Source organism: Gallus gallus, chromosome 2 (assembly GCF_016699485.2).
Source record: "Gallus gallus isolate bGalGal1 chromosome 2, bGalGal1.mat.broiler.GRCg7b, whole genome shotgun sequence".
Taxonomy (NCBI): Eukaryota; Metazoa; Chordata; class Aves; order Galliformes; family Phasianidae; genus Gallus; species Gallus gallus.
Genome location: NC_052533.1, coordinates 111,751,638 through 111,767,805, shown reverse-complemented (window position 1 = coordinate 111,767,805; position 16,168 = coordinate 111,751,638). Strand labels below are relative to the sequence as shown.

Sequence of the window (16,168 nt, the reverse complement as noted above, 5' to 3'; positions counted from 1 at the left end):
AGTAAATACTACTTTGAACACTGCTAGCTTAGGCAGTAAGTTGGTCTGAGCAGGGGTCAGTCTGCTCTACTATGTAGTCTCCAACTGTGGCTACCTGCAAAGGCAGGGAAAAATCAGAGAGCATGCTGGTTTTTTTCCTACTATTGAACAAACAGCACACCCAAAACCACAGCCTTAGTGGATTAGCCTGAAATGGAGCCAAGGATAATCATGACCCCTTACCATGGAGAAGTTTGATATTGACATATTATACATATATCAGTCTTTCCCTAATACTGTAATATCTTTGATTTCTGATTCCTTGTATCTCTTCTGTTACTATGTTTGTCTTCCACATCTTCTGGTTTTATTTGGGGTTCTCAGCTTCCCTCAACTCTAATGCAGCATTCAAGTTCCAGGCCAAAGATTCTTGGAGTGCAGCTATAACTTGTGGGTTTATGTGATCCCTTGTTACTGTAACTCAGGGGTAAAGCGGTGCTGTACTGGGCTTATTTTTCCCTGTAGGGCTTCAGAATACACTTCCCTGCAAGGGGCTACTCTGAGGTTAAAGACTTCAACTACTAGCCCTTAGGGGCGTATTACAGTAACAGCCACCTGTGGTTGTGTTCCCTCAGTCCAACCAGAGGGTGTTTTTTTTTAAGTGTGTTTTTAGTTTTTTAAGTGTGTTTTAGTGTTTTTAAGAGGAGTGTTTTTTAATAGTATTCTCCATTGCTGATGTTAAAGTGCCTCATCAATGCATCCAGGACACACATTCCTGGAATTGACATTCAGTCACTCCTTTGAGTCTGTCTCTAGCCATACTGCCTTGGTTGCAGGGGCAGCTTTTTCCTTGGAATTAAAACAATTGTAATAATTAATTATTTTATATGATTAAGCTTTCAATTCCTCCTATTCTTTTTATTACAACAGCACGTTAAGCTTGCTTTCAGCTACATGAAGCTTTTGCTACATGTGCCTTCAATATGTAACTGATAAGCCATATACTGTACCTTCTGTTACCAGATCTGCTTAACCTTGCCTCGGAATGTTTGGTTGGTGCTTGCTGTTTTTTTCCATGTTATTTCCTCAATACAGCTCCATGTAGCCAAAAAAGGAGAGAAACCCCAATTCTACAAGCAGCCAGAGAGGTCATAATTGAATTGCAGAGCCTGTTAAAAGCTTTGCTTCAGTTGTGCCTGTCTTTGCTTGTTTACCTCCGCTCCACTCACTTTCTTCCCTGGCTGATTGGGTTAAGTTTTCTGCACGCAGCTCTTGCAGGAGTTTAAAACTTGTTTCACAAGTTAGTATGCTGTTCTATTCTGTTCCTGCTAATCTGCACTTGGGCAGCTTAAGAGTTGCACTCTGGCATGCCTGAAGAAGCACAAACAAACTTCTTGAGTACTAATAACTTCGTCACTAAAGGGCCCTCTACACCCTTTAAGGCTTTTTCTGCTCATCTTCTAGTTTGTTGTCATCTGTCTAAAGATACATAAAGGAACAGATGTATCCACTTACACACTGTCTTAGGCTCTAGGGCTTTGCTAGGAACTCCAAGATCACTGCTAAAGAACAGGGGTCATTATTAACTGAACAATTCAATTAAACTCAGAATGAATTTCACTGCTGCTGCAGCCTGAAGCAGTGTATTAGTTTTCCACTTTTAGACCACTTCTAGGTTAATTCAGAATTAATACCTTCATCTCCCACACCCATCTTACACTCATTAACACATATTCTAAACTAAACATTACTTGCAATGACTTTATGCTACCACAAACTGTGACAAAGACTGAAGCTTACATAATTAGTGTCTGCAACAGCACATGAAGAGGGAAACAAATTGCTAAACCTGGCATTTAACTTCAGAACACCAAAGACTCAGCTGAACCCATACCCATGACCTAATCATGCAGGTCTCCACCCATCAGCTGTGCAACCCCCCCCACTTTGTCACCTACCACAGAGCAGGATGGATTGGAAAGGAAGGGGAAAACATAGATGGATGTTGGTTGACTTATTAAAGGGAAAACTAAAAAGTGATGTAAACACAATCACCACTACTTACCAGAAGACCAAAGCCCAGGTAGTCTCCAAGCAGCAGTTTTTCCTCCCCTTGCCCATTTTTATTGCTAAGCATGATGTTAAACAGTGCCAAATACCTCTTTGGTCAGTTCAGGTCAGCAATCCCATCCACGTCCCTTCAAGCCTCTTGCCCACCCCCCACCCTACTGTAGGAACACAGAGCAGTGTAAGAAACAAAAGGCTTCAGCGCACTGCAGGCACTGTTCGGCAAACACACACAGGATATCACCACTCTTTTAACACAAATCTAAACCCCAGCAGTACCTGGGAGCACTCTGAAGAAAGTTAACTCCGTCCCCTCCAGCCCCAGTATACGTAGTGAGCTGCACACAACTGAGAACACAACTGCAGCTACACAATTAGCACTCCTGAGGAATAGGAATTTCCATTCAGCATGTTAAACTGAAGGTAGACAATACATGCTTATTTTCTAAACACTCAAGATCTACGTTTCTAAGGTATTTCAACTTTGTTGGCAGTAAAGTCTTAAACATTTTCCTAAGCTTATTTCTTAGCTTGCCTTTGCTTCCAGCTGAAACTGGCCTTAATGAATGAAGCCTGCCTTAGCTGATCTCATTAAGCACACTCACACACCATCTAAAGTTTCAGTCGTTTATTGTCGTTACTTCTGAATCCTTAAGAACTTGGTTAAGGCGAGAGATAAGCATATTAGTTACAATTTGTATAACAAGTAATAAAAAGATTTGATTATCTGTACACTACTTTTCATTATACTTAGCGAGTGATGCCTTCAGCTATACTCAGCCTAGCTGGCATTCTTGTGTAAACAGTATTTACTGGAACAAAAAATAAGCTACTACTAGCCATACTTCTAACGTGCTATCTCAAATCTACTCTTGCAAACAGAAAGCAGTAAAAATACTTGGTTTTTCTCTTAAATGTACAAAGCACAGCATTGCCCTAGTTAACAACACTTAACTTTGCAAGTTACATCTGGTTCCTTCAGTTGCATGGCTTATCATCGTAGTAAACTAAGGAAGAGACCTATGAAAAGAAGTCCTAACATAATTGGAATTTCACGTTTGTCAAGCATATAAGGCTACAAGTTTTACAGTTTGCAGATAAACGAGATATGTTGAACTGTAACATTGCCAGCCATGACAGATGCAAGTGCTTGACACAGCATAACTTCTCCTGGCCTCCAGAAAGGCTCATGTGCAGAAGAAAGAAATCACTGAGTATGATAGGCCAAGTTGAGCGGAATTCTCATTATACATGTACACACACATGCAAGAGAGAGGTTTAGACTTCAGGAACAGAGTGATCCATGAGGCTTTTCATGATGCTTGTTGCCATCCTAAAGAAAAGGAGAAGGTGCTCAGTTGTGCAGGACAGATGCGGAAGTCTAAAAGACTCATTTGTTGCACCTCTGTGGTTGCTATCTCTTTACAAATACTGGCCTCTCACACCACTAGAAACAGTGACTGAGTTACAAGGTAACAAAGACTTGTACTTCAAAGCACTTCGTCAAATTATGCTTAGAAAAAGGTTTTTGAAGTAAAGAAAAAGTGAAGGAGCATCACTGCCATAGGAGCAGCTTGAAAACAGAACCAGAACACCCCAGTCTGATGCAAGTCATCAGATGATGCACGTTTTCAGACTTCCCCATCTTAACCAGTCTTTCTATCAAGCTTGTTCCTATAGCAAGACCAAGTTACATATTATTTTAAGCCCCGAAAGCTACTAGTGGTCAACTTGAGTACAATTAACACTGTGGCTGCTTTGTTAGGTTGTTACCTACCTCTTTATTATATACTCATAAATACTTGAAGGCATGATGGTAATTGTCACTACATTCCCAGCTGTTGCCAAGATGTCTGCAATCTGAGGGTCCTATTATTGAACAAGAAATCGTATGAGCAACATCACTCAAGACGACTAATAAAGTAGAGTTCAGGAGCTCCTTCTAGACACATTCAGAGATGCATGGCTCCTTACTTGAGGGTTTTAATCTTCAGGGCTAATCACTAACCCACAGTGCTAATCAATAAGCATCTGTGGAGTTATTCTTTACAGGAACTGCCTGGAGAAAGAATACAGGCATTCTACTGCAGCTTGACACAGGTTGGCAGAGGGAATATTCCTTACATTTTGCCAGTAAAGTTAAAGATTAACAACAGAGGGCTAAGTGTAACAGGTAGATGCAGAGAGGAAGAGAAGTTTCCCCATTAACAGATAGTAAACAGCAAAGACACCTTGAAACAGGTGTTACCCATCATGTTATGGATCAAGCGACCTCATTACTTGGTTGTTTTATAAACATTCAAGAATATACCATTTTCTCCTCTGCAAAATACAGTTACTGCACAGGAAAATATACCTACTGCATGGTTGATGTAGGGAGCACATCTTACCTTCAATCCAATTACATTCTGGCCATTAATTTCACAAATGTTGTGCTCTGTAAGAAGTCCATTTCTTGCAGCAGAGCTGTCTTTCACTATCGAGGTTATTTTTCCATTCTTGAATATGAAACCAACATGCCCTGTGCTGTCCTTATGCATAGTAATAATACGTTCAAAAGGCCTGTAACAAATAATGGAATTGTAAAATGCAAAACCACATTTTCAGTTTGCTAAACCACAGGAAGAACTACACACAATTTCAGTTCCTGCGACTCACAAGTAGTTCAAATAGCTGAAGTACAGCTCCCTTAGAATACAGTGAAAAGCAATACGGTTTAGCTTCATTTTGTGAATAGTTGCTACTTTAATCTCTTTTTTTCCACAGCGAAGTCACTTTCCACATGTAAGCTTGTTTCTAAACCTGGTATGTTTTCCCTTTTCTATAGATATTCTCCCCTCTAAATTAATAATGAACCACACACCAAAACAACCAACCACACAGATGGCCATTCAAACATACAAGCGTTACCAGGTAGCTGACATACCGCGGGCCACCTTAATCCAGGAGTAGCGTAGGAAGTCAGGCATAGAAGAGGTACGCAGCAGGGAAATATACGATCACTGTATTTAACACAATAGAAGTCTTATGCTACCATTGGAGTCAACCTTCATTCTTGAAATGTAACACTGAAAAAGCTTCTGAAGGCCTTCTTAGTCACACTGCATATGATTATCTTCTCAACCTATGGGCTTCATGCTGAATCTTTCTCATTGTGACTACATACGGTATCCAATACCAATTTTAAAACCTGCATTGCTTTACCAAACATACTTGTAATAAACATGTCACAAATTCATAGGTAAGCAACAAAGTTCAGAAGGAAACTATGATGCTATATAAAAATGTAAATGAAAGTTTTAAACACATGAATACAATGAGTATTTCAGTGCTGTCTACTATTGCTTCTTCAATTGGTATTGACACAAGTCAAGCTGTGTCAAAGAAGCAGAGGATTAGTGAATTCAGAATTAAAAATTGTGCTAGTGCTCATCAGTTTACCTCAAAGACATCAGGCCGCATCACACCAAGACAATGGGTGCGATGGAAGTCTGCAGGTACAAACAGAAATAGCAACTACCTATTTGCCATAAAAGGGAGCACTTCTAGAGATGTACGTGAAGAAAGAATCTGTTTGCCTATGTACTCTGCCTGCAATGCTTCTCAAGCGAGGGGAGATCCAAACCTCACAGAATTAGAAATGGTTGTCATCCATCTCGGAGTACCTGCAGTTAGCCTTACCTGTCCCGAATGATCATTGAAATCCTCTCCCCGGAAGCCTGTTTCAGAACTTTGTGTGCTTTATCAGAACTCCACCCTGCACAGTTTTCACCATTGATCTGCAGAACTTGGTCCCCAAACCGCAGGCCAGCTAGAGACGCTGGAGAGTTTGCTTGGACTAATTGAACAAATATTCCCTACAAAAGAAAGGGGCAGGGTGGAAGCAAAAACAAGTCTGAGCAACTCATCATATAGACTAGTGCTAAATTTGCCTATCTTCCTGTGTATTTGACTATGAATTCCTGCGCAAGACAGTCTATATGTAGCTTGAGAAATGGATCGGCAGTGCTAGGAGCTCCACAAAAAGTTCTCCCTCTTACTCAACCTCATTAGTTTTCAACTTTCTACCAATTACGAGTTGTAGACTGTTACAAAAGGTAAAAACAAACAGCAAAGCAGCATTAGAACAACAAACCTAATACCACTAATTCCTAGTCAAAGTACCCCAAAACTCAGATAGAGCAGGTCAATACAGAATGTAGATAATCCCTCTTGGGGCGACAGGTCAAGCAGCAGGAAGTAGTCACAGTACTCTCTAGAACAAATTCCAGCACTTCTGGGTAGGAAAAATGCAGAATCAATTCAGCCCTATTTGAAGGCCTGAATACAATGTGGTTTTTTGTACATTCACATTACACAACCTGGCCAAAATAAAAAGAAAAAAATCTAAAGTCAACAGAAGAGTACTGTTTTCCACACTGAGAACCAAGAGATACCAAAAGAGGGAAGCTTCAGAGCAGACTTCGGAATCCCCTGTATCTTCTGGTAGTATATGTAGGTTCTAGTACTGGTTCTAGTACTAGTTTCCCTTAACATGAACCTACTAGAAGAGACCTACTCTGAAATTAGTCCTTGCATACAAGTAAAAATGACACTTTTGCTATCTTAATTTTCCTCACAAGTAGCATACTGCAGAAATCTAGAATTTATTAGAAGAATCTATATTTAAGCCACATGCATTACTCCACCTACTGCTGAACTTCAGTACCTCCTAGAGTTTCCACAAAGATAAGTCTTGAACTGCTAAGTACTCACAGCAGCTCTGTGAGGACACTTCTCTCCAAAGTGAAAAAGAAAATTACAGATATTCTTCAGGTGTCATAAAACATGAAAACACATTGCTGCTATGAATTCAGACCCTGGTCCGTGCTCTAGTTTGAGCTAATGGAGAACTTTCAAATTCTGATAGCGGATAACCAAGCATTACGCACAAGACTATTTTCTGACCATACATATATACACTAGTTTAACTACCAATTTAATCCAGCAGTAAGATTTCTCCCGGCAAAAGTAAGCTGCTATACTTACGTTGTCAACAGACTTCAGGCGAAGTCCAATTTTTCCGTCTTGATCTTTACACAAAATCGTTTCACGGATGCCCTGCTTAATTTCTGCTCGGCGAACTCCAATATCATTTCCAGTCACTGGAGCTACCATATAATTAGCAGGAGGTCGTGATACCAGTTGCTGATTAAAACAAAACAGCCAGACAACTTTACATTAAGTGATTAAAAATAATTAAATCAAAACACCAGCTCTTTTCCTCCTCCCTCCAATATAGAAACACACTGCTTAGTTTAGAAGTGGAAAAAAAAAATGACTTGTTCTTAAAAAGTAGTATTAGTCAGTTAACTGTAGTACTTAGGACAAATAATAGTCCACTATGTAGAATGCGAGATAAACACTTAGTCTTTATACTTGTCGTTTCTGAAACATCATTGACTGGTACCTACACCTTGTGGCTGAGCAACTGGCAAGTTTCTCTGCACCTCTTCTTCATTGAGGCTCAGACCCATATACTGAGAAAGTTCTGGATATAATCTGGGGTACAAGCCTATGTGAGGAGAAACATGAAATTAATATACTTGTCAATTTAACAGAGCAGCATACTATTCACATGTATATTAACTGAGATCTTGTGATATCGTAACATATTTTATTTGAGAATTACAATGGAAGACAGAAGAGAACAGTGCAAGAGGTATTCATGGAACCAACAGGCATCTGTCTTGAAAAGTTCTCCCCAGAAAAGTCACACACAGAGTAAAGAAGTTGAATACAATGTTCTTCATGAGCAAGTTGCTGCCCTTCTCTCATAGTTCCAAGTGGAAGTATTTTTAGTCATGCTGCTCATACCAACAGGAAAAGAACTATGGCCCTTGATGTACCCAGCAGTACAACCCTCTTCTGAGAGGAGCAAGTGGCAGGGAATGGGGGAAAAAAGGAAGTTGCACAGATTTGTCAGATCTTGAGTCAAACTACTCCAGAAATAAGCTTGATGCTGGTCCTGATGTTCCACAGATGGTTAAACGGTGCTATTTGACAAGCAGCAGTTACAAAAACTCTTAGAAATCCACCTGCCCTTCAGACAAGAGTGGTGATAGAAAAGGCTTCTAGGAGAGCAAAATGCTACAAGAGGCAGCTATGAAAGCAAGCAGGCTCATCGATACACATCAATTAGGTTTCCAGTGTTTATTTATGGGCACACGTACAACTACTTTAAGAATCCACATGTGACCAGGAACTGACAACTACCTTTCCTGTGAAAGAACTCAAAGGCCATAACAAGGTATTCTTATCTAACCAAGATACTTTTGACAATTGAAAGTATTTAGGGACGAGTTCACAATCTGTTTCACACAAGAAAGAACAATTATTTCAAAACTGGCTTAGTGATACCAATCAGCAAGCCTTTAATGACTTTTTTTTTTCCTGTGGCTGCCTTCTGCTTGCTTTTCAAGCCCTTATAAATGAAAGCTGTACATGATTTTGGCAACACCTTATTTTTCTCTTTTGTTCTTCATGAAAAGATAACACTGCAGAATGCATCTTGCCGGCTGTATTACATTCCAGTTCAAAGTAAGAGAGAGTACTCCGAACAGCACAAAACATCCAGCACCTCTCGGTAATGATAACCTACATTCTCCTGCCTCCAATAGGACTGAGGGAGTCCCTGTGGGTTTGGCGTGTCCTAGAAATTATCAATATGCCCCAACAGAATGGTGATCTAATAAGTTCCTTGCAGGGATGGTTGTCTACATCACAAGATGTAGGTAAAACAGGTTGCCCAAGGAGGCTGTGGATGCTCCGTTCCTGGAGGCATTCAAGGTCAGGCTGGATGTAGCTCTGGGCAGCCTGGTCTAGTGGTTGGCTATCCTGCACACAGCAGGGGGGTTGAAACCCAGGCCATTCTATGATTTTTCAGCCATACACAACATCTGAGGAATTTGCAGGCAAGCTGATGTCAAAATACATCATTTGCTCAGCAATATGAAAGGCACAAAAGTTGCAGAACTCCAGGGAGCAGAAAGAACGCTACTAAAAAGGGACCAATGAAGCAAATCTTCATCTGATCTGATGACACTAGCTCAGGTAAGATCTTCAGTTCTTTCTGGTCTGATTCACCTTCCCAGATCTAAGGTGGGTCTCTGATGAGCTAAACAAATTCCAGCCTTAAAATTACTTTGGTCACGCCAGCTCCAAGAGCACAACTGGAGACAAAGGTACATCCACCAAGCCTTAGTATCTTCTCTATCAGCACCCTTGACTGCTGTTCCAGCACTGCAGCTGGTCATGCTAGTTACAGATTTTCAGGCATATCTGTGCATCTTTGTGGGTGCACATGAGCATGAGGATAAAAAGGCAAAATGAAACAGACATCTTTAGGTCCATCGCATTTTCCAACATACGTTTTTACCCCAAAAGCTGGAGAAAGCATGATATCATTGAAGTTCCATTTTCCTGGGCACTTCTCTATTAACAGATTCGTGCTTGCTCATTTCCAAGCAAGTTCTTATGTTCCAAAGGGAAGATGTTCAGATTCATGCTGCTGTCTGATGTTTACAAACACACATGATAAGTATATGCAAGCGGCTGAGGTGAGAGTTAAGGAGAGCTTGAAGGGTACCAACAACATTAGCATACTATGCAGTACATGACCTTACCTCCATCGTGAGGGATAGGAGCAGAAGCTTCAGACAAGATTGCTGGATTAGCTGGATTTGAAGAGAAGGCAGTCTGAGCCTAAAAGGAAGGAAATTTGCACATGTTATCATAGATCTTTCTTGTATAAGAGATCTCTGTTACACAGCCTGTGGACTAAGTATTTTTTAATATGCTAATTACCATTTATCTTCAAGCACTGAAGTCACTCATTTTCTTTTGAAGTATTTAACACAAAACGTAGCAGAGTTATCATACCACTTCAACAAGAACTCATACCTTCCACAGAGACAGAGCTACACTAATAACACAGGAAGGCTTCACCATCAGCCTTAGTTTCCAATCTTGTCATTAAGCAAGTTAAAAAGTCTGTGATCTTCAAAAAAAAATGCATTAAGCTTGGCTGACAAAGCTTGAAACAAAGTTTAAAAGCACATCCAGTACTGTATGAAAGCACAGTAGTTTTCTCAGGTAGATACCAGCAGTTCTACCTTTTCACCAGTTAGAAGTATTTTCATGGGTTCTGCCATAACCACTTGCAGGTTGCAAGTGAAGTTCCATACAATTCAGAGCTACTACTTCAATACCTTCTGAAAGGCAGGTAGTTTCCAAAAATATTTTTCTTACCAGAGTTCCCAACTACACAACTTTACACAAATGTGCTAAGCTTAGCTTCCATATTGCTTACTGGCTGACAAATAGAAGAGACTCTTTTAAAGTAAGCCCATTCCCTTTCTTCTAACAGTATCTGAACTGCTTCTTTCTTAGCCTTGAGCATCCGCGAAGAGTCAAAAGAAATTACCTTACACAGACCTATTACTATGCAGGACAGAAACAGCCACCTTAACATTGCTACTGGTAAAAGTTGTAAAAGATGTTAAAAGTTAAAGGTGTGGTTAAGTTTCAGAACAACAAAATACAATGCCAAACAGGACACATAAATCACCAAATGCAACACGATGACTGAATTACTGAATGTTTTTTAAGGAAATAATGTTTAAAAATAGAAGATTTCACAGTCCTATTTTCTCCAGGAAGTCACATTTAAGAAGTTTCAGAGCAAAAGTGACTTTTTATTTACCAATATCAAAAGTACTCAGAAGAAAAGCCTCCAACTCAAACACTGCACAGTAAGAACAGGTTTTTGTTTTGTTTTTTTTTTTTTTAGAATTCCCCCCAGCCAGTTTTCATTCGAATCATACTGATTTGCTGAGGACACAGTGCATCTTTCAGTACTCAGCACAGAGATAACCTACTTCCATTACCTCACTGGTCACAAAAGTTAAGTAGTAAAGAGCTTTTTAGTTATAGTATATAAGCACTGGCAGCTGGTCATTAAAAGGCTGAAGGAGCATGTAATCAGCTCCACGCAGGGTTGGGTTTTGTTTTTAAACCAAAGTTCGCTGTGACCTCACTGTATCTTCACCTCAGAATAATACAGGGCATGTGGGGTTGAACAAAGAAATCCCAACACGGTGCCTACAGTTCCAAAGTCCTTCCCCACACACAGAAACGCAGGTGAGACTGAGAGACTTTACCTTTTATTCTTTTCAGAGACTGTAAAATCAGAAATCTAGTAAAGTCCTCTCCTCCCTTTCTTAAATATCAACAGGACCATTACTGTTACCAAAACCACCTTTATGAAAGCCTGCCATACCTGAATAACTTTGTCCACCTTCAGATCTTCCAAGGAAGGATAGAGAGACATGTTGATGCAGTCTCACTGGGTTGGAGAAAGACAAAGAAAAGGTTAGCCATCAGGTATTTGCCTAGCATTACAGCTTAAAACAGAAATGAAAGAGAATGTAGACACTACATAAGCAAGTTGGGACCTGCAAATCTTAGCACTACAGATACAAAGCACTGAAGACAAATTTCATTAAGATTAACCATTTAATCTACTATCACTAATAGCCTGTGTATAATAGGCTTTGCTTACTCTACTTAGTGCTGTTAAAGTTTAAGGCGCAGCTCTGAAAAAGCCTGCACAGAGAACAGCTTCACAGGAAGTATTGCAACAATGATGAGGATTAAGATGGAAGCCTAATTATGTTCCACCTTCCAAGTAGGACAGTAATTCACGTACAACTGAGGAAAACAGTTCAGAAGTTTCACACTATCTAAAGGCTTTCATCATTTCTAATGCTCCCACCAAGAAGTCACTCAAGAGAACTGGCTTCCTATGTCCATTTGTACCATACAAAATGCAACAAAGAGAAGCAACAGACCACAAACCAGCCAGACCTAGACAGTGGTGGGTTTCGAAATCCACAGACTTCAGCCTGCCTCCCTCATGTGATGAGGAGAGAGCCCTGTGACAACATAACAGGAAGCAATGAAATAAAAACACTTCATGTGATCCTGGAAGGCACGCACTTCTGCCAGATCTGAGCCACAGAGGCTTTAGAAAATTCCACTTTTGAGAGATCCTTTGGTCAAATTCTCACTAAGGTCAACTGAACTTCGCAAAAGAATAGTTGAGACATTTCACCCCAGAATAAGTGAACGTTTTAACTGAGAAAAGGACAGAAACAGAGCATAAGAACATAATAAAGATTTGAAAGTTAACTGCATTAATGTTTCTTTGTGCCACGTCTTAACAGAGGCACTATGAAAAGATCCTGGTTGGGAGATTAATTCTCTCATCCAAAGGTAAGGTTAGAGGTCCTAATTTGTGCAAGACTGAAAGTGACCACTACATAAATCCTTGAGCTGCTGCTTCTTTACATGCAGATATTAAGTTGATTAAAAAAAAAAAAAAGAGCTGATGCTTAATGTCATGCTGCAGTAACACAATAGATGTCTCTTCACATAACATTAATGTCATCAACAGCTTTTCTACTTGTTCAGCAGAGCGCCCAGCAGCTCAAGTATCATGTCACACCACAATTAACATTTCCAAAGGGAGCCCAAAGTGTGACAAAGATCTAAACTGCCCCAACAGAACTAGCCACGCGATCATAATTATTTGCTACTGATATTTTCTTGTCAGGTCATTGCAAGCAAACAAAATATAACTGAGACCCGGAAACATTAAAAATTAAACTGATACATTTAACACCAGTTTAAAATTTCATTTTAAGGCAGCACTGACCTGAATGCCATCAGGGCAAATGCTTTTGCTCAATCAAAATGGATAACGGCAAACGCAAGCCAAAGCCTAGCAAAGTGCCTGCTCAGGTAAGCAGTCCCTCGTTCTGCTGCTAAAAGCACAGAATGACTTAGATTGGAAGGGATATTAAAGATCATCCAGTTCCATCCCCCTGCGGTGGGCAGGGCTGCCCTCACCAGACAAGGCTGTTCAGGGCCCCACCCACCTGGTCTTCAGTGCCTCCAGGGATGGGGCACCACAGCTTCTCTGGGCAGATGTGCCAACGCCTCACTGCCCTCTGAGAGAAAAGTTTCATTCCTAACATCAAACTTAAATCTCCCCTCTTTCATTTTAGAATTACATCCCCAGTGAAGCTACACAGAGCATCATATTCACAGCAGCACAGACGGCACCCAGGCAGAGCCCATCGTTGCATCTGCTGGGTCTCTGGTTCTGGTGACCATTCCATGGCATCCCTCTTCCATCTGGGCCATTTCCCCACACTCCGCTATCACTAAACGATTGGCTCCCCAGTCACCACAGAAACCCCTCCAGCAGCTTACCCTGCCACTTCACCCACCACTCAGGCCACCTCCCTTCCCGGCTGGAAGCTTGCAAACCCGAGGGTGTGTCACAGCTCCCAAAGAGTTGCCCTGCCAGCTTCCTTCTCAAAATCTCACTGGATGCTATTTTTGGTTTTCCAATAAATAACTGGAATAACGGTCACCACTAACTGCATTCTCGTCTCCTTACATACCAGTTTCGTTGCTTGTACAAAAAACGGAGCGTTTTCAATTTCCACAGACAGTTCCAACACTTAAGTATGTTACTAATGAGACGTTAGGCACATGAGATGCCCCGAAGTACCGTATTTAGTTCAAAACACAATCATTTAGCAGCTACCATCATCGTAAGGAATCACCAGGAAACTCAGGAAGAATCTATCCGTGACTCACAGCGAAAACAAGCCTGAACACAAAGCCTGGGCAGCTGCTGGAATGGCTTCAGACAGGGGCTGGGGAGCGGTTACCACACAGCGGGGGCTGCTCACCTCCTGTCCTCCCTCAGGAGCCTACACTGGCAGCAGAACCATTTTCCGGTTGTTTACAGGTCCCTACATCACATGAAGAATGCATATAGTAACCTGAGGCTTCCACGAAAAGCACAAAAGCAAGAGGGAAAGAAAGCCAAATATCCTCAGGCCAGAAGGTCCTTCAGCAGGCTGCCTGGCCAAGCAGATCCTATTGACCAAGGGCAGCGCCCAACCAACAGGCAGGCAGCACCCGTGACACCCTCAGGCTCTGTGCAGGAGTCCCATAGATGGGAGCAGTCTGGTGACATGCAGGTTTGGCTGGAGAACAACGGGCAGCCCAACACGTTTGTTGGGTTGGAAACCACGAACACAGAGATCTAGCTGTCCTCTGATCTGTAGCTGCCACTGTCTCTGAAAGTGGCAGCAGACAGTACTAGGAGCTGAAGTGGGGTGAGTAAAGGTAATTTGTGCCTGCGGCTCATGCAGAGATTACAGCAAGCCACAAAACCAGCGCTAGAGTAACAACTTTGGCTTTCAGAACAGCTCAAAAGCTGTGAGGTAAAGTTTCCTCTCCAAACTTAGGAGTGACTTCCCGAAGGTCAGGTTGAGACAGCAGGAAGGCAGCAGCTGTTTTGCAAGCTGTGACCTCCACTAATCATCCGGTGTTTTCCTGCTCATAGCACCTCATTGGCCTCCTTACAGAGGAGGGCTCGGGAAGGTGCTGCCTCCATTTCAGACCTGAGGAAGGGCTCACTTGCCCACAAAGGCACAACGCATCCGTTCCACCTCCGGATCCAAACAGAAGGCGGTACAAACGCCCAACCCCCTGGCAGAGGCACAAGGGTGCTGACTGGGAAGCAAGCCCTTACGCAAGGGACCCGCAGTCTGAACGGGAAGGAGCAGCCCCCGAAAACCCCGAACCCAAGGCATAGGACGGATGGCAACGCGCACAGCGTTCGTGTTCCGTCACGGCGGCTGGAGGAGCCCTCAGGAAGGGGCTCCCATCAGCAGACACGCCGCAGCCCCACGAAATGGCTGCTCGGGGCGCCGCAGGAGCGGCGGACACACACCGTTTCCACCAGCGGAACGAAGAAACCGTTCCTCCGCCGACAAGGGCGGCCCGCCCCGCAGCTTCTCCTCCCGCCGGGGCCCCCTGTCCGTCCCACCGCGGTCTCTCCACACTCCCCCCGCCCCGCCGTGCCGTGCCGTGCCGTGCCCAGCACCGCGCTCACCGCTCCCCACCCCCTCCTCACACCCCCCCCCCCCAGGCCCACAAAGGGGAGCGGGAGACCGTCGAAAAGGAAAGAGCTCCCCTCATACCTCCGGCCCGGCCGTTGAGGAAAGGATCAGCACACAGAAGAACGACTGCGGCTCGCACAACTCCCGGCGGCGCTGCTGTGAGGGGAGCGGGGGCGGCGGCGGAGCTCGCCAGGCTCTGCGCATGCTCCGAGGGCGGGGGCGCTGCCGTCCAGGGAGGCGGAACCGCCGGGGCCGGGGTCTGAGGGGTTTCGCTCGTGGCGGTGGAAGGCAGAGGCAGTGCCGTGCGGAGTGAGGGGAGCGCTGGGCTGGGGTTGGCCTCCCTCCCTGAGGGGGGGGGGGATCCAGTCCGCAGCAAGGCATGCGCGCCTCGCTCCTGACCATTTTCCTTTTTATTTATTTATTTTTTCTTTTAACAAAGTTCATTTGCTCCGTTGTGTCAGTTACTGGTTGTTCTGTGCTGTTTCTTTTCTAATTTCGGTTTCTGTTTTCCTTTGTCTTGCATTCGTTGCGGAGCCTTATCCGATCAGGCTCGGCACAGGACTTTACCTAGCAGTGCCTCCTGGAAGAGGAGCACATCTAGAGAAACACCCTCAGAGAAATCATGACATGGAGTATACCCATGGCAGAGAGGTTCGGTATGAGTTAGGAAGGTTTTTGTACTTAATTACCATAATCCACACTTATTCTCTGTATTTATAGCATTGACCTCTCTACCACAATGTTCAATCTTGAAAAATACTTCCATTCAAGGTGATTCCCTTCCTTCTGGCTGTTTCACCATTTGAACTACCCACACACTTACAATTACACTAAAGAGAGATTTTTGTTGTGGGTTTTCCTCATACCTTTCTCATGAGGGGAGCAGAAGGCAGCACTGATCTCTACTCTCTGGTGACAGTGACAGGACCTGAAGGAACAGCATGGACCTGCACCAGGGGAGGGTCAGGTGGGGGTTAGGAAAAGGTTCTTCACCAGAGAGCAGTGAGTATGGAACTGGCTCCCCAGGGCAATGGGCACAACCTCGAGCTGCTGGAGTTCAAGAAGTGTTTAGACAATGCTCTCAGACATAGGTTTTG

The 16,168-nt window shown here is 43.0% G+C and overlaps 1 protein-coding gene across 4 annotated transcripts; it reads right to left on the bottom strand.

The window, feature by feature from the left end:
* Window positions 1-2,659: 2,659 nt before the first annotated feature.
* SDCBP (syndecan binding protein) lies at window positions 2,660-15,244 on the bottom strand. 4 transcript variants are annotated; one of them, XM_040685456.2, is made up of 10 exons: window positions 12,803-12,926; window positions 11,953-12,020; window positions 11,366-11,431; window positions 9,711-9,789; window positions 7,500-7,600; window positions 7,075-7,233; window positions 5,728-5,903; window positions 4,437-4,608; window positions 3,824-3,915; window positions 2,660-3,379 (listed from the first exon to the last, which is right to left on the bottom strand). In XM_040685456.2, the coding sequence occupies exons 3-10, from the start codon at window positions 11,414-11,416 to the stop codon at window positions 3,325-3,327; spliced, it is 885 nt and encodes a 294-aa protein (XP_040541390.1). In that variant the 5' UTR covers window positions 11,417-11,431; window positions 11,953-12,020; window positions 12,803-12,926; the 3' UTR covers window positions 2,660-3,324. The 4 variants fall into 4 exon arrangements, with proteins under 4 accessions (XP_040541390.1, NP_001026195.1, XP_040541382.1 ...); NM_001031024.2 differs by lacking the exons at window positions 11,953-12,020; window positions 12,803-12,926 and adding an exon at window positions 15,153-15,244; XM_040685448.2 differs by lacking the exons at window positions 11,953-12,020; window positions 12,803-12,926 and adding an exon at window positions 13,851-14,639.
* Between the last annotated feature and the right edge of the window lie 924 nt (window positions 15,245-16,168).

Bases quoted from the DNA above. Each gene is read 5' to 3' on its own strand.
- SDCBP (NM_001031024.2), bottom strand. From the start codon at position 11,416: ATGTCTCTCTATCCTTCCTTGGAAGATCTGAAGGTGGACAAAGTTATT. The intron at 7,601-9,710 runs GTAAGGTCATGT...CTCCTCACATAG, and splicing joins TCCTATCCCTCACGATGGAG to GCTTGTACCCCAGATTATAT. The intron at 4,609-5,727 runs GTAAGGCTAACT...TATTTGTTACAG, and splicing joins TCAATGATCATTCGGGACAG to GCCTTTTGAACGTATTATTA.